Below are 25,525 nucleotides of genomic sequence, written 5' to 3' on the forward strand. Positions count from 1 at the left end.
TATTTTACGTACATTATTGTAAGTAGTGGTGTACATAAATCTTTGGAGGGGCCTCTTGATGGTGTCACCGTCGCCTTGTAATCAATAGATCGCGGGTTCAATACTCAGTGGAGACACATAGTGGTTCGGGTCACACTTTAAAATGTAGGTCCAGTCCCGATTAGCTTATCTTTCTTAGTACTGTCATTCAAAGCTGTATGTTCTCAATCTAATCTCGGTGGAAATTATTGATTGATTGATTTGCTTTATTTTACTTTTCTTTTTGTGCCACTTTTGGCTAATTTGCGAAGTAGGGGATGAGTGATGATGTGATGAAATTGATGAATGGACACTCCCAAACATCCATGCCCAGGCCGGGATTCGAACCCTGGCATCGTAGCGCAATGTGCTAACCACTTTGCCACGGGGGCTGGCTTTCGGTAGAAATAAATAGCCATCAATGGCCGATAACGACAGTCACACAAAAGACAGAGCTGAAGAGGATAAGTATAAATTGCTGATTGCCTTTGGTGCTTGAACGTAGATAAAACAATGCTAATTTCACAGTGACCTTCATCCCTCTTTTCCAAGAACTCCGCAACTACCTGACCTGTCATTAGTGCGGTGGGGGTTAAAAATATCCACCTATCTTACCACCAAGATTGGCAAGAATTGGCAATGAGTGGTTTATTTCCCACAGCGTTAACTAAGCAGTTACATGCCTTCATAGACACATTTGGGTTCAGCTTTCACTTACCCATGCCTTTGATCTTGCCATCTGCTTACCAGGAGGGTGGCGTTTTATCCAGTGTTTCTAGTGAAATCTATGGAACTTCCTGTGCTGGTCTCCCAATCTGTCACAAGAAGGGGTGAACGAACTTTTAAAAAGGACAAATGTCGAGACGAGCTGTTGGCTTTGCCTGCTTTTCTAGCCACTGAAAATCTTTGGTATCGGTAAAAGAAAATCAACCGATACTCACCATGCCAATACCGCCAGTATTGGCCAATACCGATGTTATCAGCTCAGCCCTAATTTTAACATAGACACATTGCTGATCCACATATATGTTCAAGTCTGAGTTAGTGCCTGTATACCTCAAGAAGAAGAATATTTGGAATCTATGTGCAGTCACTTATGAGCCACCGCGAAGGTCTTTCCACCCATCTGCATGTGGACTAAGGCCATTGTCGAACTTCCTCCTTTATTCGTAAATTTGCTGGCATACTAGTCATCCTGAAACTGGTTCGATGATCACCCACCTCTGCTCTGAGGTATGTGGGAGCGAGGACTGCAGTTGGTAGGTCCTGTTGCATCATGGGTTATTACTATTATTATAACTAAGAAGAAGAAAACAGTTTTGTGGATAAAGTGAGTACTAGTTTCTCCGTATTTATTATTATTAATATTATTAATGGTGATAAAGTTTGCTTAATATTCGAAAAGAATAACCAAAGTAAAATAACTTAAACATAAAACACAAGAACCATATCATGTTTTGTTTTGATATAATCAAAAGAATAAACGATTCTATATTTTTCAAAAAATCCAAAAAATAGAGTTTTGTGTGAAAGGTCACATAACATAAATTTTATAAGAAAAATTTCCCCCTAGCTTTTTCCTTGAACAAGGTGTACAAAAGATAATAACCAAATACAGAGGTTGTTTCCGATCTATGGTGACGATTTCAAACTGAATTGATTTGTTGTTTTGTCCACGTTATGAACAGTAAGGCTAATCGGGACTGGACCTACAGTTTAAAGTGGGATGCGAACCACTTGTGCCTCCACCGGGACGATTTCAAACTGCACCTACCTTAAGAGAAACCATGCCGCCACCATCGGAGTGCTCTATTTGGTGGCCCTGAATCTTGGCAATTGCCCAAAACAGCGAAGTTTCCACTGTAGGAGAATGGCACGAAGTGTAGTCATGTCCAGCCTCAACCACTCCTCCTGACAGGCTTTCCATAGACCTTCAATGGTGCAGGGTTTCCTTCAAGACAAGGCTCGTTTCAGTAGGCCAAAGGTGCCAATGTCCATCGGTGAGGCATCAGGTGACTTCACTGGAATGTCTGTGAAAGGAATGGTACGAATTCCAGTTTCTTCTGCCATTTGTTGGAGGTAGAGACGTGTTGAGCGAGATGTGTGACTCGATGCCTTGTCTTGATGCACCACACACGATTCTGGTCCCTCCTGTAGAGATGGGGAATGTCATGGCAATAAACGGGTGTCAGGACGTTAGCCTGATAATAATCGGAATTAACCTTTGTATTTTTGGCAACACGATGTATGGTCAGGGCAACACTTTGTATGGTCAGCTTGCCATTCTACGAGCATCCAGCAATGATCATAAAACCTGTGCCAAAACTTTCCTTACATTCAGTGAACCATCTTTGAAAGTCCTTCGGACCTGCCGATGGCTTGTGACAGTCATCAAGATAAACATATGTCTCGTCCAATGTAACAACGAACTTCGACTTTTCACCTGACAGGTGCCGCTCATAAAGCGTTCGACAGTTGGTGCGACGTTCCTGGATGTATTTTGTTAAGAGCTTATGAACACGCCCCTTGCGTCACTTTTCCAAACCCAAATCGTGGTGAATGATGGTGTGCACTGTCTTCAGTGATGTTTGTAACCGGTTCACGATACTTCTCTGTCTGGCTGGATTCTCCCTGGTGACCAGCACCCTGATGTCCCGAATTGTAGCTGGTATGCAGCTAGTGGCAGACTGCCCCACAGGAATCATTCCATGCCTTGCCTTACCTGCCCCTTTCAACACCCGTGATATGCCATTTTTGGACACAGTGAATCCACGCTCCTTGCAGTTTGATAATGGCACTATAAGTGTAGTTTACATCGAAAAGTGCAGTTATGTAACCACCCAATATGCACTGATTTTCGGCGGCATTCTTCTCGATACGCAATGACCACACCTATCACGCACAGTCAACGGTCCAACGTGCCCACATGACTGGCAGCTTCATTCTCTTCCCGCTTGGTGGTGCTGCACAAGGTGTCCACTTTCATCACCATAGATCGGAAACAACTTCTGTATAATTTACTTTGCATTTCAGTTCTAATTTCCTTGAACAAGGTGTGCAAAAGTTCATAACCAAATATAATTTACTTTACATTTCAGTTTCCTAACTGTATGAAATGTAAATGAAGAAAAAAGTAACACAGTCACACTGCTTACTTACTCATCTGGTGTATTGAGTATAAAAGTGTCTCCTAGGATTTAATAAAAATAATTTAGAATAAAATTAGTTTATTTTTATTAGTTTATAATACTTATGACTAGGGTCTGGATTCTCAGGTTTTAAACTATTTTATTCCTTCTTGGTAAAGTCACTATTCTAACATAATTCATAATAAATCAAATCATACTCCCATATGATCAATGCTTTTATCCCTTGCCTCCTGGCAGTGTTGCCAAACCTGATGGGCATAAAAGAACTAAATTTCGCCTTAAATGGAGTTAAAACTGACTCTCATGGAGCTAGATTTACGATGGCTGGAAAGTGCCTTCTAGGGTAATGTTAGTTGTCAAAGGGGTGGGGCACTGCTATTATCGTTAACTCTAAATTGATGATAATTTATTCTTAGTTTTCAACATCTAGATCCGGCGGCATCGCCCATCTCAATAATCCACCGATGGTGGTATGAAATCGAAAGTAAAGAATTCCCTGACGACAATATTATGTCAATTTCACGTCTAGCATTGCGCTATAAAGAAGTAGCTGGGGAGATAAGAGGGAGTGGGGCGACGCAGCCAATATAACAATATCACGTCACGAGCAAAATGTATAATTATGACGAAAGTGATCTATGTGGGTCGGAACCAGAGATGGCATCATAGTGGGGCACGGGGGGTGGGCATCCCAGTTCACAGCCGAACGAGTGCACGAAAGATTGATTGATTTAGTTTATTTTACTTCACGTTTTGTGCCTCTTGGCTAATTTGTGAAGATGGGGATGAGTGATGAAATTGATGAATGGACATTCGCAAACAACCAAGCCCGAGCGGGATTAGAACCCGGGACCCTTGGAGTCGCAGCTCGATGTGCTAACCACTCGGCAACAGGGTCCGGCAAGAGTGCACGAAAAAGCCAGATCTGGCTCCAAGAGAGCTAAGTTGGCACACTGCCATGGATGGAAGGGCTTGGGAAAACTCCCGTGGAAATTGTATCGCATGCCCTTAAGTTTAGTAAACATGTAATATGTCAAGGAAAATGTGCTTGCAGTATTGATGCTCATGTAAATGAAAAGATTTGTGATTTATTTCAATAAAAATACGGATAGAAAAAAAATCCTAAAAATGGCTAAATCATCTCTTTATACAGCCTAAAATGATGTCTATAAAATCCTAAAAGTCCAGGCCCTACTCACGACTGTGTAATAACACTCATAAACATAATAAGAATTATTACTATTATATTTCTAGTATTCTAGTTTCATCAATGGTCTAACCCCACCCTCCAGAAACATTTCTGTCTACTCCCATGTAAACTTTGAACTCATCCCAGATCTCCTATAGTCAGACTCCGCAAACACAGTACACAGCCATGCAATGTAAGATGGGAGAACAGACAAGAAGGATGAAAATATTTCACTTCTGATCAAAGCTAAATTTAAACATGTTTATAATGCATATTCTACAATAGGAAATTATCCATATTACATAATCGGATGTATGATGCAATTTTTAGAATTTGAATTATAGATATTGAAAAATGGGGTGAGCGATGATCATGTCACCCCTTCCCACCCCACCCCTAGGGGTGCCAGGAGTGTCCTACTCCCAAAGTATTCTTTCCAGATTGCAAGTGATACGTGTACCAAGTTTGTTTGAGGAACTCTTGCTCAAGTTTGGCCATGCAGGCCAAAGAGGTTTACGTAGGATGGACACAATGGGTCTACCAGGGTTGCCAGGATTGTGAATTTTGGGCAGTAGGTGGAAGGTGGGGGTGCAGAGATTGTCAGAAATTAACATGGCTGTGGTAGGAGGTGTCAGGCCTTCAAGCGGGCTGCGGGTGTGGATGAAGTCCTGGATTTTGTTGAGGTGTGCGGAGGATAGGTCAACTGTGGTGGGTTTGTAGGTGGAGGGGTCAGCCAGCTGGCGACTGGCTTCCTCCAGGTAATCTTGAGAGTTCACGACCACCGTGGTGGACCCCTTGTCAGCTGGGAGGATTTTGATGTTATGGTTGTTGCGGAGATCTAGGAGAGCTTTCTGTTCGGAGGGGTTGAGGTTTGGTTGGTTGTGGAGGTCATTTAAGAATGAGCTGTCAGAGGTGGTGGAAATGATGGCAGTAATGTACCTTTCCAAGGGATGGTTGGTACACAAGGGGATCTTGGTAGGAGGGGAGGCTAAATTGCATGAGGCTTAGGTGGGTTTCATTGGAAGTAGTTTGGAGCAAGGGTTTTTTTGGCCCAGAAATGTTGCCATCGAAGGTTGCGAGCAAAGGTGTGTATGTCAAAAAGCAGGAGGAATTGGTTGGGGGGAATTGTGGGAGAGAAGGTAAGGCCTTTGGATTAAACAGCTATTTCATCAGTGCTAAGTTTATGGCTGGATAAAATGAGTACAGTCTGGTTGTTTTGGAGTGAGTTAGGGTCATTGGTGGTCGTGGATCCACACCAAAAAAGCCATTCCATTCTCCCTGGCCCTCAGGGGACAGCACCTAAACACTTACCCACCTCCTGCCAGAATTATAACCTCCTCTTACACCAAGCCCTGGTCAACCGTGGATATGCCTCCATCCTGGTCACCAAACAAATATTGCGAGCTGCCTCACACACCACTACCGCCAAGAAACCTACTGCCACCAACCCACCTGCACTCATCACCCAATATCATCCCCATCTCAACAAAATCAGGCACACACTACACTCTCTTTTCCCCATTCTCAACAGTGATCCTGAAACCAAAAACATATTTCCTGACAAGCCCAGAGTGGTTTTCAAACGCCCCCAACCTCAAAAACATCCTGGTACACAACACTCCTTCACCACACCCCCCTGCCCATAAATGCAAGTGCCCGAGGTGCAAAACCTGCCCTATCCTCATTACCTCTCACACCCTCCAGCTACACACGGCCCCTGGCAGATTTACCCTCCACCTCCAAAGGGGTCTGCAATGCCTCAAACCTGATCTACATCCTCACCTGCAACATCTGTGGCGATTTTTACCTGGGGGAAACATCAACTACCCTCAACCTCAGAAGCAATAACCACCGCTCCTCCACCCACAACTTGGACTTCACTGTTGCCGTCCATACCAACCACCACAACATCCCTTTCAACGACTGCTTCCGGGTAGCGATCATCCATCTCTTACCCCCCAAACCAGCCAACACCTCTGTTCGCAAAAGATGGGAGAGGGCCTACATATCAGCCATGACTGCAACCACTCCACCTGGCCTGAACAAGGCCACCCTGTAATTTTCCCACCTCACTCGATGCTCCCTCCCAACCCATCCCACCCATGCACAGTTTTCAACTAGCCTGGTGACGAAACAGTGTGTTTTCCATTCTACGCACCACTTTCTCTTCGATTGGGACCTGACAACTCTGCAGGGCACCAACTTCCGGTTCAGTCTCTTTCTTTCTACACTGAAGATGCTACGATATAGTTAGTGAAAATTCGAATTTTTTTTCCACTGTCTGGTGAGTGTTTCCTTTTTCCTTCTTTGATTAATATATATACAAATGATGGAGACAGTAAACACTTACCACTCGGTTGGTTGATTTTGTGTTTTAAGTCCACTTTATGCACAGTAAGGCTAATCGGTTGATTCATTGATTTAGTTTATTTTACTTCGCATTTTGTGCCTCTTGGCTAATTTGCGAAGATGGGGATGAGTGATGATATGACGAAATTGATGAATGGACATTCACAAACAACCAAGTCCGAGCTGGATGCGAACCCGAGACCCTTGGCATCGCAGCACAATGTGCTAACCACTCGGGTAAGGCTAATCGGGACTGGACCTACATTTTAAAGTGGAATCCGAACCACTATGTGGCTCCACCGGGTATCGAACCCAGGACACCTTGATTACAAGGCAATGATGCTACCACTGCACCATCGGGGAAATAGGTTGATATTTCACGGCATTACCGCATTGTCAATCGAGAAGAAAGAGGTGCACAGTTTCACGTAGTAAAGGAGCAAAGAATACTGACAGTACCGTCGGTACACCGTTGACAGAAAACATTATTAGATGGGTAACAAATGTTACGTCCTTTCACCAGTGTTTACTGTTTGTGGGGGAGTGTGTTTCAGGGAAGAGGGGAAAGGATTATTGGTTGACTAGGTTGAGTTTGTGGGGTATAGAGGTGTGCATGCCTGATATATAGGCCCATTCCCATCTCCTGAGGAAAGACATGTCAGAGTGGGGGGAGGGTAAAAGATGGATGGTAACTGTGAAATTGGAGTTTTGGGTGGAGGAATGGTAGTTATTGATCCTTAGGTTCAAGGGGGTGGAGGTTTCACCCAGGTAGAAGTTGCCACAGATTTGGTAGATGAGGGTGTAAATGAGGTTGGATGAGTGGCTAGTGCCCTTAGGGTGAAGGGTGAACTCACCTGCAGCCCTGGGAATCAGGAGGGTAAGGGAGGTGATAAGTATGGAGAAGGTCTTGCACCTGTGACCTGGTGACCCACCACTGTGAGGAAATTGGAAAGCTATGAATGAGTAGCATAACCTGGTCATGAAAATCTACAACACTGACTGTGGGTTCGACATGCTGCCCACACGTCACCCTGTACATATTAGCAGGTGGGAGTGAGGCCTCCAGACAGTAAATTGGCCTAGGCCCTCAATGGACTGTTATGCCACAGGTTATTATTTATTATTATTATTATTATTATTATCTAGCATTGTTCATGCAAACTATAAGACATTCAAGCAAAATCCTCTCCCTGCAGAGCTCTACTACAGAAGCTTTTCCTTTACTGATATTTCCAAGAACAAGAAAACCATGAGATCCTACTTACCTTCAATTCCTTCGCTAACTTGGCATTCCTTAGTCGAAAGTGTGCAGTGGGTCCATTTGGAAGATGAACCAACACCATGCCATCTGATATAATTGAGGAAAACTGGCTCATTAGAAGAGATATTGTAAAATAATAACAGCTCTTAGTTTTATTGATGCATATTAATGTGTTGAAACCTGCACTGTGTGTGCACAAGCACACCATACAAACAAATGTGCATGTGCACACATTCACAATTACCCAATATGTTAGTCTATAAAAAAAACATCTTTACAATAACAATATGAAGAATTTTCATCTACAAGTAACAAGTAGGACCTGGATAGTTATGCACCTAAAATATGCATGCAAATACGCACTAAAAAGTTGTAAATTACGCAAATAAACATGAACTTTAGAAAACTCCTTACCTTTTTTAAAGTTTTCTTTCAGTTACTGCAGAAACCCTACATGTAAACAGATATTTTGTTCTTTTTTCAGCTCTAAAGTAAAGTAAAAAATAAAGTGCTCCCCTGTGCTTTGCACCACACCATGAAGGCAGAAAAGGGGTGTGGGGTTAGGGCCCCACACTTTCTTGATCTCTGCCGAGCTGGGGGTGGTGATGAGCATCATGCCCCTGGCCACCTTTAACCCCCCAAGTTTCCTCCAGGTAGGCTGGTTGGGCACGGAGCTGCTTGAACAGGTTGAAAAAGTCCCGGTTCTCCCCCCGCCGGGGATCGAACCCGAGTCTCTTGCATGGTAGTCAAATACCCTAATGACTGAGCTACTGTGGCTATTTTTTAAGCTCTTACAGTTTAATATGTAATAAATGTAAGGAAAACTACACTCCTTACAGATCATGATTGCACTTGATTAAAACATCATATCTTCAAGTCTCAACCTTGAAACTACTCCTGTTTTCTCAAAGAATATTTTTTACACTCAGAAAAAACTCTCTCTACTTCATACGATATAATTGGACAATCTTTCAAGGCAACAGCATTTGTCATGTCAAATTAAAGATCATCTATAGACTGTCCCTTGCATTGTTGTTGTTTCTCTAAAAAAAAAGTTGTTGAATGTTCCCGTGAGGATGGTAAAAGAAGACTTATTTCCTTGTTTTCTAAATAAACAGAATTGACAGAAAAAAATGAACTTCTTTTATTACGAAGATAATATCCCTAACTTACAAATGCGAAATATGTAGTAGTTGTTGGCTATAAAATATGCAAGAAGTTTATATACGTGGGTGAACCAAAAAGTAAGTTACACGCGAGCCTTGTTCCTGTACTAAAAGGGAGAAAATAATCACGCTTGGTGGCTGCACTGTCCGGAATGTATTCTCTCCATACCCAAAGCAGCCATGCTGCAGCTGCTTTATGAGAGTAGTCACCGTGTCAGTATGGCGTGTCGTACTGAGGTGGCGTCCAACATTGAGTTGCGCTCAGTTGTCCGATTTTTGTGGACACAAAGGTATAATCAGAGTGAAATCCATCGCCAAATTGTCGAGGTGTATGGTGGGAATGCAATATCACATCCCATGATCAGGAAATTGCCAGATGTTCGAAAGAACGAACGTGAACGACGAACAGTGTATCGGGCAGCCTGCAACTGGAACACTATCGACAAAACGGAGCATGTGAATGCAATCATCCTTGCCAACCACCATGTGAAAATTAAGAGATTGCAAGTGAACTGAACATATCATACAATAGTGGGTCTATGCTGATTCATGACCAGTTGGGTGTATAGTATAAACTATGCTCTCACTGGGTGCCACGATTGTTAACCAAGGAGCACAAAAGTCAAATCAATTGAAATTGGATGGAATTGTTACACACAAGAAATAAAAAAACTGGTCACACGATTCAAAAAGTGCTTGGAATATCTTAGTGACTTTGTTGAAAAAAGTTAAATGTTCATGCATTTTTCTCCAATAATTATTTTCTTTCTAATATGTTGTTTTTTTGATTTATACAGGAGGGTGTAACTTACTTTTTGATTTGCCCTAGTACAAGGGGAAGTCATTAAATAACAGGAATTTTATTCTAAACTTCATGGAGATTTATGCACAACTAAAATTTGTCTTCGGGACTCAAAATGGTTCCTTAGCAGCATGCCATAAAGGTGTCGTGATGACTTAGAAGTATGCACCTGCACAGTAGCTCATACAACATGGCCGCTCCACTGTTGTTGCACCATAGAAGAGTAACAAAGCATTTTTAGTTTTTTGTGGTTAGAAGGAGTGAAATGAAGGTTCAGTACGGAGACAATTGTTTAAGTCAGGGGATTGTCCAGCGAATCCGTTAATTTAGTAGTCATGAAGTACAAATTTTCTTCTCCATAAATCTCCATGAAATTTAGTATAAAATTCCTGTTATTTAATGACTAACCCTTGTATATGATTCACATACACAAAAAACATTTAAAATATGCATTTGCATTGCAATACGCAAAATAATAACTATCTGCAACTACAGAATAATGAATTAACAACTAGCAAATTTTCACATGCAAATTACGAACAATGTCATGCTTTGACAACCTTGGCTCAAAAGGATACTTGGCTGCGACATATCCTCGTTTATGACAGCAATATCAGTAAAACCATTCTCTACACAACGGGTAACCATTTTCTTCACTGATGACCGGTTTCTGAATTTTAACACAGAATTTGGTATAAGCAGCGACAACTCCTGGCAGAAAGCACGAGTCCTCTGAAAGTAAAAAAAATATTTTTTCAAGGTAAGCATATCTTTAATTTTAAATAACAAACCAACTACAGTTTTTTTTTTCAGAATTTGAAATTTTGTCATTGTGACTTTTCGAAATGAAAGGAGTTTTTGAAAACTGCCTGCACAGGCCACAGGTCCAATTTTCTTTTAGTGAACACAGTGGAACCACAATTTTTATAACCATAGATTTTGCATTTTACCACATTATACACTCATTCTTGACTCTTGTAGATCTCATACTTTCCTACATTTTAAGGTTATCACCCTGGTCTCATGAAAAATGTAAAAATCATTGTTTCACTAAAACTTTGCTGCTTGGCCGATATAAATATGAGGACAGTGTTTCTTGAACAGGCAACAATGTTAGAATATGCTTGTCTCGTGGTCATGTGACAAATGAGGAAGGAGTTGTGCTCTGGAGTGTTATGCGGACGTGTTTACGTGTTCATTGCAGATTATTACTCTGTGATAGTGATTTGGAAGCAGTTGAAGTGTGATCGCTCTAATAATGTTTATACACCAGCAACGAAGACTATTATAAAGTTTCAGATGGTGCATTCATGAAAGTGATTGCAGAAGGCTTGTGATGGCTCCATTCTTTCAAATCACAGTGGCCAGGTGGGCAAGGGCACTTCAAGGTGGTCGTAAATCTTGTGTGCTTCCTTGATTTGACTCTGCCTTTCTCCCATGTTTGGCTAACCACAAAGAACATCCATGTCCAGGCTGGAATTCACACCCGGGACCTCTGACATCGTAGCATGTTGTACTAACCACTCTGCTAAGGAGGTTGGCAGATTGGAAAATTAGCCTCCAAACAACACACATAGCACACTGCCGGAAAATGACTGCCGATGCGCATGTAGAGAATTAATAGTTGCGAACATTTCACCATCAGCTGGGTATCACATGTTAACAAAGGACATGAACATGCATCAGCGAAATGAATGCCACATCACCTTACCCAGGTGCAGAAGTAGCACAGATGAGAATGCTCACGGATTCACCTGGAACATCATGAAAAGGAAGGTGAATTACTGCAATAGACGAAGCATGAAGTAGATCCAATGGGGCTGAATTGAAAAGGCAACCAAATTAATTCTTTCTTCACCATGCCCAGAGAGATTGAAACAAAGAGCCCAAATATGTGAAGGTGATAGTGATATTGGCATATGGCTACCAAGGGGTTATTCTTGGCAGGGTTCCAGAAGGGATAATAGTTAACTCTTTCCAAATAAGCCTGGAAATACTGAATTTCTCCCTGGAGGCAGAGGTTTCATTGCTGTTGCTGGAAGTAGACTTTTAGATAAAAACATTTTATTTTTCCTTCCTTCAGAAGTCAGCCATACTTGGTAGGAGTGCCATCAATATGGCTGAAATGTAATTTGCAGTCTTATTTGTCATATAAATGAACAATTTTAACTTTAGCATATAAAACGCATGCATATTTCTAGAGAAAGAACATAAAATATACATATTTTAGACATTCCAGACAAAAAAAATGTTTCCGAATTCTTTATGGCATACTTACGGGTTAATGCATAATATAACCTACATACTATGTGATAGTCCACAATAGATGTTTACAAAATGATCCAGTGTTTGAATCTCCAAATTTAAGTTTTTGTGTGGCATGATAGAAAAACAGAAAACTTCCACACAACTGCATTGTAAAACAATGAAGAACCTTAGTGCCATGGAAAAGGGAGTGAACTCTCTATCAGGGGTGCACTTGCAGGTTTAAAGACAACTTTCAAAGATTTTCCAAAAAAAATCTGGGGTACAGAAAACTCTGTAAAGTTCATGAAGGATGCGATAAACGTGCTTTAAAATTACTGTACTTACATGAAATTTAAGAATTTCGACTTTCGTGTTGCACAATTTAAAGGTAAAATCCTATTAATTTCGAAGACCCTCTATCTTCATTCATTAAGGGTACGGCATCTGGAGCGGAAGCCGAAAATCCTAAATTTCACGTAAGTACAGTAATGTGTAAAGTTGATCAGATTATGGAGAGTGAACATGGAGGTGAAATTGATGGTGTAAGTGTGCATGACACCCTGCTCTTCAAATAAGCATGTCAGACTATGTGTGGCATGGAGAGGTTGTTGTCAAAATCATTTTCCAGAGATAAACGGCATACATTTTCAATGGGCAACTTTGTGATGTTCTTGAAAAGCTTAGGTGCACACACACAGGAGATGTACTACGTAGAATTTTCTTAGCGAGAAATGCAGGTTCGACCAGGACTCGAACCTGGGTCTCTGGTATATCGTGCCATTGCTCTAACACTGAGCTACCGAGCCTGCCTGGCCTCGCTTGTTTTTGGCTGTCGCTGTTTTACCTGTGTGGAATAGTCTCCCTCAGTGCTACTGCAGCGTAGACGTCTACAGTGTTTCAAAGGCAACAGATTCCATTACGGTAACACTGACAGAATGATTCCATGCAGGTAAAACAGTGACAGCGAAAAATCAGGCGAGGCCAGGCAAGCTCGGTAGCTCAGTGCTAGAGCCATTGCACGGTATGCCAGAGACCCAGGTTCAAGTCCTGGACGAGCCTGCATTTATCGCCAAAAAAAATTCTACGTTTACTTTGTGGTGTGTCTTATTGTTCATTATGATCAACAGAATGGAACAAGCAACTAACGTCCTGCTGTCACTGGTATCTAATAAGGACTGGCACTTTCATGTGTTTTGTGTATAGGTCCTGTACCGCGAGTGCATTTACAAGATGATGGTTGGATTTCTATTTCAATTTATTGTGAATCTTTATCTAAAGAAGACCCTGTGTAGAAGGTGGAAATGTTATGTTTATAGTGTCTTATTTTACAATAAGTTTTGCCTTAGTCAGCATATTATGCATTTCATCCTCTGTTCTAAGCAGAACATAATGTTCAAGCTTCTGAATGAGAAAGTGGGAACACCGTATGTTTTGATTTTTATATTTTCAAAATTTACTTATTTCCCTAAAACCACATTAGCATAAATAACCAGCATACTGATTTTAACTTCCAAGCTTTAAAGCTGAAAAATTAATTATGTACTTCAAAAAGCACTATTTAAAACTTTCCTATTCTGCTATGCATGCTGATATCCAAGTTTCTGTCTTCAAAAATTAAAGTCAAGCATGCCACACTACATCCCTATTCTGCACTTCACTTACGGTTGTTTTAAAGTCCACCTTATGCACAGACAGGTTAATCGGTACTAGAGTTTAAAGTGGGATCAAACATCTATGTTCTTCCGTTTGTTATCAAAGCCGGGACCCTTTTATTACAAGGTGACAACGTTACCCTACCTTGCGCATCAAAATAATATAAAGATATAATAAATATTCTTCTTTGTAGCTAATCAGTGGTGATTTATTCATTCTAGTTTTTGGACTCTTAACCACTGTTATATTTTAAAAGAGATTTACCTACGTTTCGGAGGCTGAATCTGCCTCCGTCTTCAGGGTAGTGTGTAGTCTGTTAGATCATATAAATGGTCCATAAATGGTTGCCTTGGAGGATTATTCTTGGTGGCCTAGGCTTGACCGAGTCTGTCGGTCACAAGGACCTCTATATACATAAAGTTGCCAGATACGATTATCAGTGGCCCAGGCTCCACTTCGTCAGATGACCACGTCAAGGCTTCGTGTGGCACCATTAGGTTTCCACCTTGATCCCCGGGGACTGGACCACCCCAGATTGCATATAGACGTAAAGTGGTGTTGGTGTGTACCCTGGTCCCGTTGTTGTTTATGATTTTTGTAGTTTGTATTTTTTTACAATTTGTTCACTATTTTTTTGTATTTATGTTGTGTTCTGTGGGTAAATGTGTTACATGTGGATGTGTTTGTGTAGTGCTGCTATCTATTGTTTTTTGATAAAGTTTCTGACTAATGGTGTCCATATTGGTCTGATCTCTAGGCTGGGTTGGCTGATCGGTTCATAAGAATAATCCTCCATTTATACACCATTTATATGATCTAACAGACTAAACGCTACCCTGAAGACAGAGGCAGATTCAGCCTCTGAAATATAGGTAAATCTCTTTTAAAAAAATAAAAGTGGTTAAAAGTCCAAAAACTAGAATAAATAATAAATATTGCAGCTTGGTGTGTATTACTATTAAATAAAATAAACAACATTACAATGTATTAAGTTTAACACTACTTACGTGAGTGAGTATGAAGCTTTTTTGGAACAATGTTTCAGGGTTCTTTTCTACTGCTCCCTTCATCAGGTTCGTAAATATTTTCCTAAGCACTGAACATAGTGACGCGTCAAAAAGTGTTAGAAGGGGATTAGGTTCAGGGTTTTAATCGAAATAGGTGGCTTGTTTTTACGGGATTTTTAATATGTGGAGTTTTTTAATTAGGAATGTGTCAGGGATAGCGTTAAGTGCTTTAACTTAATCATCTTTTAACACTTTTCACCGCGGCACCATGTTCAGTGCTTAGGAAAATATTTATGAACCTGATGAAGGGGGCAGTAGAAAAGAACCCTGGAACGTTGTTCAAAAAAAAGCTTCATACTCACTCACGTGAGTAGTGTTAAACTTAACTTAATACAATTTAGGCTACCATTGTTTATTTTATATAATATAAATAACCAGGATTCAGAATTTCAACTTCCTAGCTTCAAAAAAATTAAAATGTTAAAAATGGCAACCATGCATTTCCAAATACTTTCAAACTTCCTTCATTGGCTATATTCAAAATGGCAAATATGACCAGAATATCAATTTTCAACTTTCTGTCTTAAAAAAAAAAAAAGTATAACAGCCATGGCACAAGTGAAGTATTTTGCATGAAGCACCTTTGTGTTACATGCATCACATTGCTCTTCTCTTGATGCACCACTACACCTTGTCTTTCAAGTCTCTTGAGGGTGGAACTGTTTTTCTGTGGTAGTTTGGCCAATTACAGCTTGCTTGAACTCTTGTGTGGTGTGGACAATAACCCTAAACCCAAATGTTGAAATGCTTTCTGAAGGGAAGCGAACAAAATTGATTTAGTTTCAGTTCATGAATTAAAATTCGACCCTGGATTGCATATCCGGTTTTGGTTACCTGGCCTGCACCAGAAATCGAACTGAAATGAATTACAGTCGCAATGCCTGTCTTTAGGTGAGAAACCCATGACACATTGCGCTTTTAGGACAGCCGCGCACCAGATCCGACACACGTTGTCATTCTTGTAGCAAACATTCTCAGAGAAGGTATTACCATAGTTCCTCATGGAAGGCTGCACACTGTACTAAACATTTGACTCAGGTCACCTTGCAACGAAACAAAGAAGGTCCGTAGAATTTGGTCTTGCATGGAGCAGTTTGCAACAAAACCATCTGCGCATGCGTCAATCCTTTCACAGATATCTAATCACAGACCAGAAACGGGGGTAACTTCAAGCCGGCAATTATACGTAGTCTTTGAATCTTCCAGTAAATGGTTAACTCCTAACTGGCATGGTCCCGGGGACCCGCAGCCTAGAACCTGCGTTCTCTGAAGCAATAACATATACCTAGGTACTTCTCTCCCCTTTTCGGAAGCTTCATATTTGGAATATCACGTAACCTGCCAGTGACACTTCGCTACGTGCATTTTATTGGGTTGGTGCATAAGTTCGTAGCATTTTATAACATAGGTTAACAGGAATACAATAATTAATTAACACAAGAACACAGGTGGTAAGATGAAACATTGTTATTGTAGTCTAACAATAAACAGTCACAACAACACTCACTCAGTCAGTAATGTAGATGCCTCCATTGTCAATGACCATCTGCCAATGTTGAGGAGTTCGATGCCTCACCTGTAGAACTGGTGTGTTTTCAGTATATGCATTAGCCCCGTATGCAGCACAAAATGATTTTGGGTTGAAGAAATCAGTTAGCCAAGCATCTAGAGCAGCTTCATAAGGAAAGACTTCCTACTGGTGCACTTGATCCTGATTCAACTCAAAGAGTACAATGTGCCGTAAATGTTCAACTCTGTCCATCTGACACTCCATCTTGTTTCATCCACAAAATAGACAAAATTTGCTCAGAATTAGAATACACTGTGTTTTCATGAACACAAAACTACAAACTAAGCAACAACAATGGAATAACGGACAAGGAACTCTTGGCAATGCAGTGTTGCCAACACATAACAAAATGCTACGAACTTATGCACAGACGCAATAGTGTCAGAGCAATAGACACCTGTGGGTCCCACGGACCACGCGACGCCATTTACGTAAGTCTTTCGGCAAGGAACCTGCTGTGAGAATCAGAGTTAACGATCCGTTTCTTAGTGAAAATATTCTTGAAATAAGAAATAAACTTGAATAAGTTGCAAGCGGAAGTGAATTATCAGATCTGGAGTCTGATAAAAGTGATAATGAAGCACTTATCTCCACTGACTATCATTACGATCAATTATACAGGGTGGTGCAAAATTCCGTTTACAACGCTTGGGAGGTGAATCGCCAAGTAAAAACAAGGAAAAAATGCCATGTGAAAAAATGTCGAAATCGGCACCGTTTGCGAGTGACAGGCGTGCGAAAATCGCCTCACACCATGTGTAAAGTACAATAACTCAAGAAGGAAGAAAGATGGTAATGTCGGATTAAAATAATACAAAGAAAGTCATGCCTGACGAATACAATGGTGCAGCAATTGAGGCCCAGTGTAAATTGCGCGAGGGGACTCTCAAAGAAAGTGGGGAATCCCCTGATGGAAAATATAGAAAATTTACTACTATTTTCTACATAACGTTAATGTTGAGATCGGAATGTAGGCAGTAAAAATGAAGATGTATGTTCACATGTTCCACTACTGCTGGGACACCGTCCCACACTCGGGAAATAGGAAATTGACCCGATAATGACGCTATGCCGTCAGATTACGCTGAGATTGATTTCAGCTAATTGATACAGAAAGCCCCACTAGAGACGCTGGAACTGTAGGTCACCTGTTACGTATTAGCGTTGGTGGATACTACGTACAGAGTGTAGTCGACCGTTGTTCTTCATGTCTGTTCTGCATGTCGCAGCGTGGAGTTTAGTCTGGTTGAATTGCGCCAAGGAATATTGTACGTAGAGTACGTATTCCCGTGTTCTTTCTCGGTTTGCAACAACTGCGTGGACCTGTGTGACATTACGTGGGTGCTAATAACGGTAGTTGTGATCCGTCACTCGGAGGGAAAGTGCCCCTGTTGCTGGGCAGTTCTCGAACAGGACAATGGCGGAGTACTCTACCCACGAGCTTGCTGATATGCATCTCGTTTGTGGAGAGGCAAACCGAAACAGCCGTGAAGCACGGCGTTCGTATCACGAACGTTTTCCCAATAGCCAGTTACCAGCACATGCACTCTTTCAAAGACTTGATGCTCGACTGCGTGAAACTGGATCTCTACTACCCCGTAGGTGGGATTGTGGAAGACCCCGCACTGTGCGCACTGTGCAATTTGAAGAGGACGTGTTGCGGGCACGATACGAGACCATCCTGGCACCAGCACACGTGTCATTGCTCGTACGCCACAAACTCACAATAGCAATGTGTTCCACGTTCTTCAGGAGGAGGGATTGCACACATACAAATTGCATAAGGTGCACCACATACTGCCCACGGACTTTCCCCTACGCATGGATTTCTGCCAATGGTACGTGCAAGAAACTCTTGCCATTCCAGATTTCCCAACAATAGTTTTGTGGACCGATGAGGCAATGTTCACCAGGGGCGGCATGTTCAATAGCCACAACAGCCACGTCTGGGATATGGACAATCCGCATGCAATCATTGTGCGCCATCATCAACATAGGTTCGCAGTGAATGTGTGGCGTGCCGTAGTAGGTGACCACTTGATAGGCCCGTACATTTTGCACTCTACTTTGTGTGGTGGGAATGATCGGGTATTTCTACATGACGTATTACCCGAACTTTTGGAAAACGTGCCACTGGCAGGTAGACAACGTATCTGGTTTCAACACGACGGCGCCCCCGCACATTTCGACCGGGGAGCCAGGGCCTTACTCGGCGATCGTTGACTTGGCAGGGGTGGACCTTTACCGTGGCCACCTCGTTCCTCCGACCTCACACCACTGGATTTCTTTGTATGGGGAGAAATGAAAAGGCTCGTGTATGAAACCCCTGTGGAAAGTGCTCAGGACCTCGTTGCTCGTGTTAGTGCCGCTGCTGGGACAATTGGTGACATGCCAGAGGTATTTGACCGTACCAGACAATCAGTGCTTCGCCGATGCCATCTTTGTCTTGAAGTCAATAGCGGACATTTTCAACAACGTCTCTGAGTATACCGGTGATTGTGAGTCCCTATCAGCACCTCATAGTGCTGGAGATCGCTGTACTTCATACCATCGATCTGCATGTGCGGAGGTTGTTCGCTTCTCAATGGAATCCCTTCAAGATGAGCTGTGCCTGGAAATGTTACATGCCATTGTGTGCGTTTTCTCGCCATTCTCCGTCTTCATTCCTTCGAGAATTACCCACTTTCTTTGGGGAGCTCTCTTGTAGTATGTACAGCATGACGTCATGTAGCCATTGTTTAACTTTTGTTTTTCGTACTGCAAAGTAGTGTGTCAACATTAAGGGATTGAAAACATTTTTTTTTATGATTTTCCGGTATTTTTTTCCATTTGCGACGGTGTCCCAGCAGTAGTGGGACATGTGGACATACGTCGTCATTTTTTACTGCCTACATTCCGATCTCAACATTATGTTGAAAATAGTAGTAAATTTCCTATATTTTCCATCAGGGGATTCCCCACTTTCTTTGAGAATCCCCTCGCGCAATTTACACTGGGCCTCAATTGCTGCACCATTGTATTCGTCAGACACGACTTTCTTTGTATTATTTTAATCTGACATTGATACCTTTCTTCCTTCTTGAGTTATTGTACTTTACACATGGTGTGAGGCGATTTTCGCACGCCTGTCACTCGCAAACGGTGCCGATTTCGACATTTTTCCACATGGCATTTTTTCCTTGTTTCTACTTGGCGAATCACCTCCCAAGCGTTGTAAACGGAATTTTGCACCACCCTGTAGCTTTTCCCCCTTATTTTGACATTGTGCAGAATTTTCTTGTGTGAATTTTTTTTATGTGATTTTGTTTTCATTGAGTAACTACATGTATGTTCTGTGATAATTGACCAACTAAATGAATTTTTGTATTTTACAGTTTCATGAAAATGTATTTATAGAGCCGTTTACGAAAAATGAACAGATTCTTGTAGCGTTAGATAAATTGAGTAATAAAAACTGCAATAACGGAAATAGTGAACAAAAAATTAACATAATTCCATAAAGAAGGTCCAAAGTAGTTCTAGTTGGTGGTCCACGGGACCAGGCCATGCCATTGCGTTGCAATCTGGCACCACGCCAATAACGGCTTAATATCATATTTTCTAACCAATTATTTGCTAGAAATATATTCAATGCACAACATACAAACTGATACATCCCCACCAAATTTATAAAAGACAAACCTACACCCACTGTGTACATAGACGAAATCTGCTATCACATCTTAGTCAACAAATAGACCAATCTTGCCACATTGTATCGTGTCATGTCATGTTGCATCACATCGTGTTGGATCCTGTGTGCAGCTGGTCAAGCCTTGTTTCCTATTGTACCACTGGACATGAGATAAGAGCATGATACAAAACTTTATTGCAAACAAAAACAAATTTAGTAAACATACCGAGTGTGGATTATCGGAGGTTGTAATAAGAACTTTGGGCGTAACTTCCTTATCATAGTAGCTTTTAAAGTCGTCTCCATCAATATCAAATCCAATCTCTTCATCCAAATCATCTTGATCAATCTCAGTGGCATCTATGATCCTCTTGCTTTCTATTGTTACTGGAACTTGCTTCGGAAGATCTGGATTCTTTCGCCGTTCCATCCTCTCTCGGTCCTTTTCCTGGAATGAAAAATACACAGCAAACACAATCAATATATCATCGTTTTTCTTTACAATGACAAATGAACATACAGCAGGAGAACAAGATAAAGGCATACAAAATTCACATGTGTAATACTCAGCACGAGAGACTGCCAAATCCAAATAATTTTCTATCCAGATATCTGAATTGTCTGGATTAGCCACATTTCTGATTTGTCCAGATATCCAATATTTGGATTATACTAAAGGTCCGGGGTATTCAAATGCATGCATTATCTGGACAGTTTTATCGTTGATCCGGGTTGTCCACATATTATTTTATTCGTCATTTTCATATTTTACTGTACAGATTTTCTACAAATTCTTCATCAAATCTATTCTATCCAATTTCAATTATCCAGACATACCCAAATTATCCGTTTCATCTGCAATACAAGCAAGCAGATACCAATATCAGAGCTTTCAGATAAAAGCAACAAGCAACATGCAAGGCAACAAGGGTTTCACACCAAAGTCACAAACGATACAAGCATGTATGAATTAGCATGAGGGGGATACCAGGTATTTTATCCCACAAAAAAAATGTTTTTGGTTGTTGTTGTTGTTGTTGTTTTCAAAAAAAAACCTAGCAAATTTTTTTGGCATAAAAAAACACTTATTTTACTTCGCTTTTTCTAGCACTTTTGGCTAACGAAAATAATTTTTTCTACAATGCAAAATTTTTGAAAAAAGCATTTCTTCTATTTCTCAAAGGAAAAAAAAATTGCCACAAAAAAGTAACCCCCAATAAGTGTTGTAAACCACGCCGTGTTTTCGCAAGAAGATGAAGTGCATAGGATGCGTCCTGAAGTTTTTTAACTATGTTTGCCTAACCTAACTGGATTGGATTGATTTGGTGTTTTAAGTCCACTTTATGCACAGTAAGGCTAATCGGGACTGGACCTACAGTTTAAAGTGGGATCCGAACCACTTGCGCCTCCACCGGGTATCGAACCCGGGACCCCTTGATTACAAGGCGACGACGCTACCACTGCGCCATCGGGGAGATGCCTAACCTAACTGAACCTAACCTTAAAGGAAATTGTTTTTGGGGCTAACGCCAATGGTTTGTGGGGATAACGTCGATGGTTTGTGGGGCTAACTAGGTATTTTTCGGTGAATAAGGTTGAAACACTGCATAAAACAATGCCACATCGTGCGATGAACCAGTACGCTATCGCCATATTGCATGTTAGAGAACCGAGAAAAGGAAGAACAGTAAGTACTCATAAATGTAAGAAATAGACATTATTTTTGTTAGAAATATTACACCTAAAGAAATGTTCCACAATGCAGAATTGTACATTAGCAATGTAAAAAAGTATGAAATAGATGATTTCTAGGTGGCTAAACTATACGGAACTAGTACCGTACATTGTATGGTTGTTGATGTGTACGTCGGAGTGCTTTTGTTTTCGTGCGGTCAACATTTTTTTTCTTTCTGCACACTATTTTATGTAGAAATATTTGGTCAGCCTGTCTATGTCTCTCTTGTGGAGTTTGGATATTTAACATTTGCAGGAGGATGGACTTTTGCAAGTGTTTTGTGGACGGAATTCGGTGTCGAACAATGGCCAGGAAGAAATTTAGGACGGAATTAAGTCTATCTGAATTTGAGGGGCATGCCATAGACCAGATCGGAGAACAGTATTCAATTTTAGGTGACACAAAAGATTTGTAAAAGGTGCTGAGGGCAGTCAAGTTGTTTATTTCCGTGAAACGATAGAGAAGACCCAGCATACGCATTGAACCCCTTGTGACTGTAGAGATGTGCTCAGAAAAGGAAAGTTTCTCGTCAAATATGACGCCCAGGTCCTTTTGTGCGGCAACTCTTTGAACACAATTATTTCTTATGAAATATTTAGTATTAAATGTGTTTTTCTTTAAGGAGAAGGTCATCATGGTACATTTTTGAGGGTTGAGTTTTAAGTTCCATAATTCACACCACTTTATTAGAGAATCTAAATTATTTTGCAGAAGTGTCATGTCACTGAAATTGGAGATTTTACTATATATTTTGCAATCGTCAGCGAACAAGAGAAGGTTCTTGCATGACTCGGAAAGATATTCTGGGAGATCATCAAGGTACAGGATGAAGAGAAGAGGTCCAAGAACACTGCCTTGAGGTACACCAGAAGATACAGCTTGATAAGAAGAAGACATTCCGGAAAGAACAACTTTTTGTTGTCTGTTTTGGAGGTAGTGCTTGAGCAGAGAGAGAAAGTTTCCATGAATATTGAAACAGTGGGATAATTTATGAAGCAGGAAATTGTGGTTTATAGAGTCAAAAGCTTTCGAAAAATCCAGATATATTACATCCAGTTGAGAATTTTCAGATATAGAGTTGATAGCGTCAGATAACAAAATGCTTAAGTTGGTTAAGCAGGAGCTTCCTGGTAAAAAGCCGTGCTGTGCTGTATTTATATATGGAGAGGTAAATTTGTAGAGTCGGTCCTTTATTATCTTTTCACAGGCGATAGAAAGTGGTGAAAGAAGGGAAATAGGTCTATAAGAAGAAACAGCACACTTGTCTCCAGATTTATATAATGGTACCACGTTAGCATTTTTCCATGAATCTGGAAATGTACCCTCATTGAAGCATCTGTTTAAAAAGAGTTAAAAAGATTAGCTTTGTCAGGGCCCTCTGCGCATACTGAGTCATGTGTTACTTTCAGAGGTATTCGGGAATTTTGCCTCCTTGAGTTGATTAGTGACCAAAAACGTTTTGGATTTGATTTGATATTGTTTGTGATGGCACCGATGTATTCCCTGTATTTGGTCTTCTGCAATTGTTTAGAGTGACGTCGTAAGTCGGTGAAAATTTTCCGTGTGTATTCATTAGGAAAATGTTTCCAGAGATCCCAGGCCTTTTTTCGGTTTAAAAGGGCAAGCAAGAGCTCAGAGTCGAACCAGGAAGGGTATTTGCTTGATTTCGTTTTTTTGAGTGGCACATAATCCTTTATCACTGCATGAATCACATCAGTAAACACGTCACACGCTTCGTCGACACTTCCACTCTCCAGGATTGTCCAGGGAATGGAATCCAGCGCCGAACGGATGTCACCCCAGGGTGCTTTGCGCCAAACAAGGTATTGGCGTGGAGGGCTGGAAGGTCGTTGACTTTTCAGGTGGTCCGGGAGCCAGAATACAGCATCCAGCGATTCGTGGTCCGAAGGGATGAGATTTCTCGAAGGGGTAACGTGCGCTGAAGGGAGTGATGAGAGAATGTAGTCCAGGTTATTGTCTTTTCGTGTATTGAACATATTGTGCTGTTGAAGTCTGAGGCCATGTATGAAGTGATCCATGAAGTACGTGTCGTTCTTGTCGTTTGTAAGGCCATGCCTGGAGTCTGTCCATGTAATTGACAGATTGAAGTCTCCGAAAAGAATTACGTCGCCCATAGAGGATGCCGACAGCACAGAATCGTAGCAAGCCTCCAGAACTGCTACGGGGCAAGTTTTGTGTGGCCTGTAAAAACAACCGATGAAAAGTTTGTTTTTCTTGCCGAGAAGCACCTCAACCCACAGAATTTCGCAGTCGCGATCGAGGTCACTTCGCACCACACTTTTCCATTTGTTATTTATGCAAAGCATCACTCCCCCGCCCCTTGAGCCTCGGTCTTTCCTGTACATAGTGAAATGTTTTGAAAAAGGCAGTTCGGAATCCAGTACATTGTCATTGAGCCACGTTTCGTTTATTGCAATACAGTCCTGCTCCATAAATTCTCCCAATTCTGAAGTGCAGTCAGAAAGTTTATTCTTTATGCTCTAGGCATTATGATAGTATGCACTGAATTTGTTTTCCATTGGCCTGGGGCCTGGATTTAACTTAATGTCTCCACACAGCAGCACAAGGAAAAGAAAGTTCAAGAGCCGGTGAGGCCTGGGCTTACCTTGGCCGCTGTCCGTGTCTCCCTCGGCGAAGCAGAGAAAAGCGTCGGGAGGACACCTGCCGCTGGAACAATAAAACACCTCTCACTGCATTTCCACTCACTTGGGTTAATGTTTTTATCGTCGGCACTGTTCAATAGCAATAGCTTAACACCCGTGCAAAGTACCACACGGAAGAAATAAGCCGAGAACACAGAAAATCCAATCTTATGCGGAGCGCGATCCGACAGCTTCTTTAGCAACATTGCCAATAAATATTGTAAAATACATAGGCTATTTTATTATATGATAAAATACAGTGGGTATGATTCAGCTAATTACTTTGCTGAGAAAAATAACCATATATGGTGTTCTCAGCACCTGGTGAAAGTAATCGTGGTACAGTGCCTTGAATAACGTAGTGTGGAAAACGACCCAAGAAACTGGTTCCCGAGACAGATGACAACATAGATGGCAGTGCGATCAGCCCAGCCACTACTTTTCTTACGAAATAATGCAGCTTAGTTAGTTTTGGAATATATTGTGTAGATTTGTTTGTCGTGAAAGGCGGTACGTGAATTGATGGAAACAGTTATATTTGTGGAGTGATTAGCAGTCACGAAATGGCATTAATTTGAAATGAAAAGTAAAATAAAATTAATAAATAAATAGCATGCGTAACATCGCTATGTGATTCCGGACGTCAGGTGTTGGATTGTGTACTAGAGTTTCTCTTCTATGTTATTAGAATATAAATAGTTTCCTGAGAGATAAAATCATACCGAGGTGACAAACCACAAGAGTTGCTTGGAAGCGAGCAGTTGGTAATCAATGCAGCCTTTCAAACCGCAGCGACACAAGCTCTGACAGCAGCGTTTCCTCAAGGAGATTTTAGATCAAAGTGACACGCGACAAACAATACAGGGATTTCACACCAAATCAACACGGATCCTTCTGTCCAAGGCAACTTTCATACACGCGTCACTTGAAAACGAGCCAATCAAGAGCAACATTTCACATCGTAGCGGCATGGCAGGCAGCAC

The 25,525-nt window shown here is 41.3% G+C and overlaps 1 protein-coding gene across 1 annotated transcript in view; it reads right to left on the reverse strand.

The window, feature by feature from the left end:
- Positions 1-25,525, reverse strand: part of LOC145996873 (ribosome production factor 1) — a 45,971-nt gene that overhangs the window by 15,135 nt on the left and 5,311 nt on the right. Inside the window, exons 2-4 of the mRNA XM_083133422.1 lie at positions 20,371-20,592; positions 10,513-10,666; positions 7,971-8,053 (exon numbers count right to left, since the gene is read on the reverse strand). Coding sequence (XP_082989548.1) covers positions 7,971-8,053; positions 10,513-10,666; positions 20,371-20,592 — 459 coding nt within the window. The remainder of the gene's footprint in view (positions 1-7,970; positions 8,054-10,512; positions 10,667-20,370; positions 20,593-25,525) is intronic.

This window comes from Lepisma saccharinum, chromosome 13 (assembly GCF_977018435.1).
Source record: "Lepisma saccharinum chromosome 13, izLepSacc3.1, whole genome shotgun sequence".
NCBI lineage: Eukaryota > Metazoa > Arthropoda > Insecta > Zygentoma > Lepismatidae > Lepisma > Lepisma saccharinum.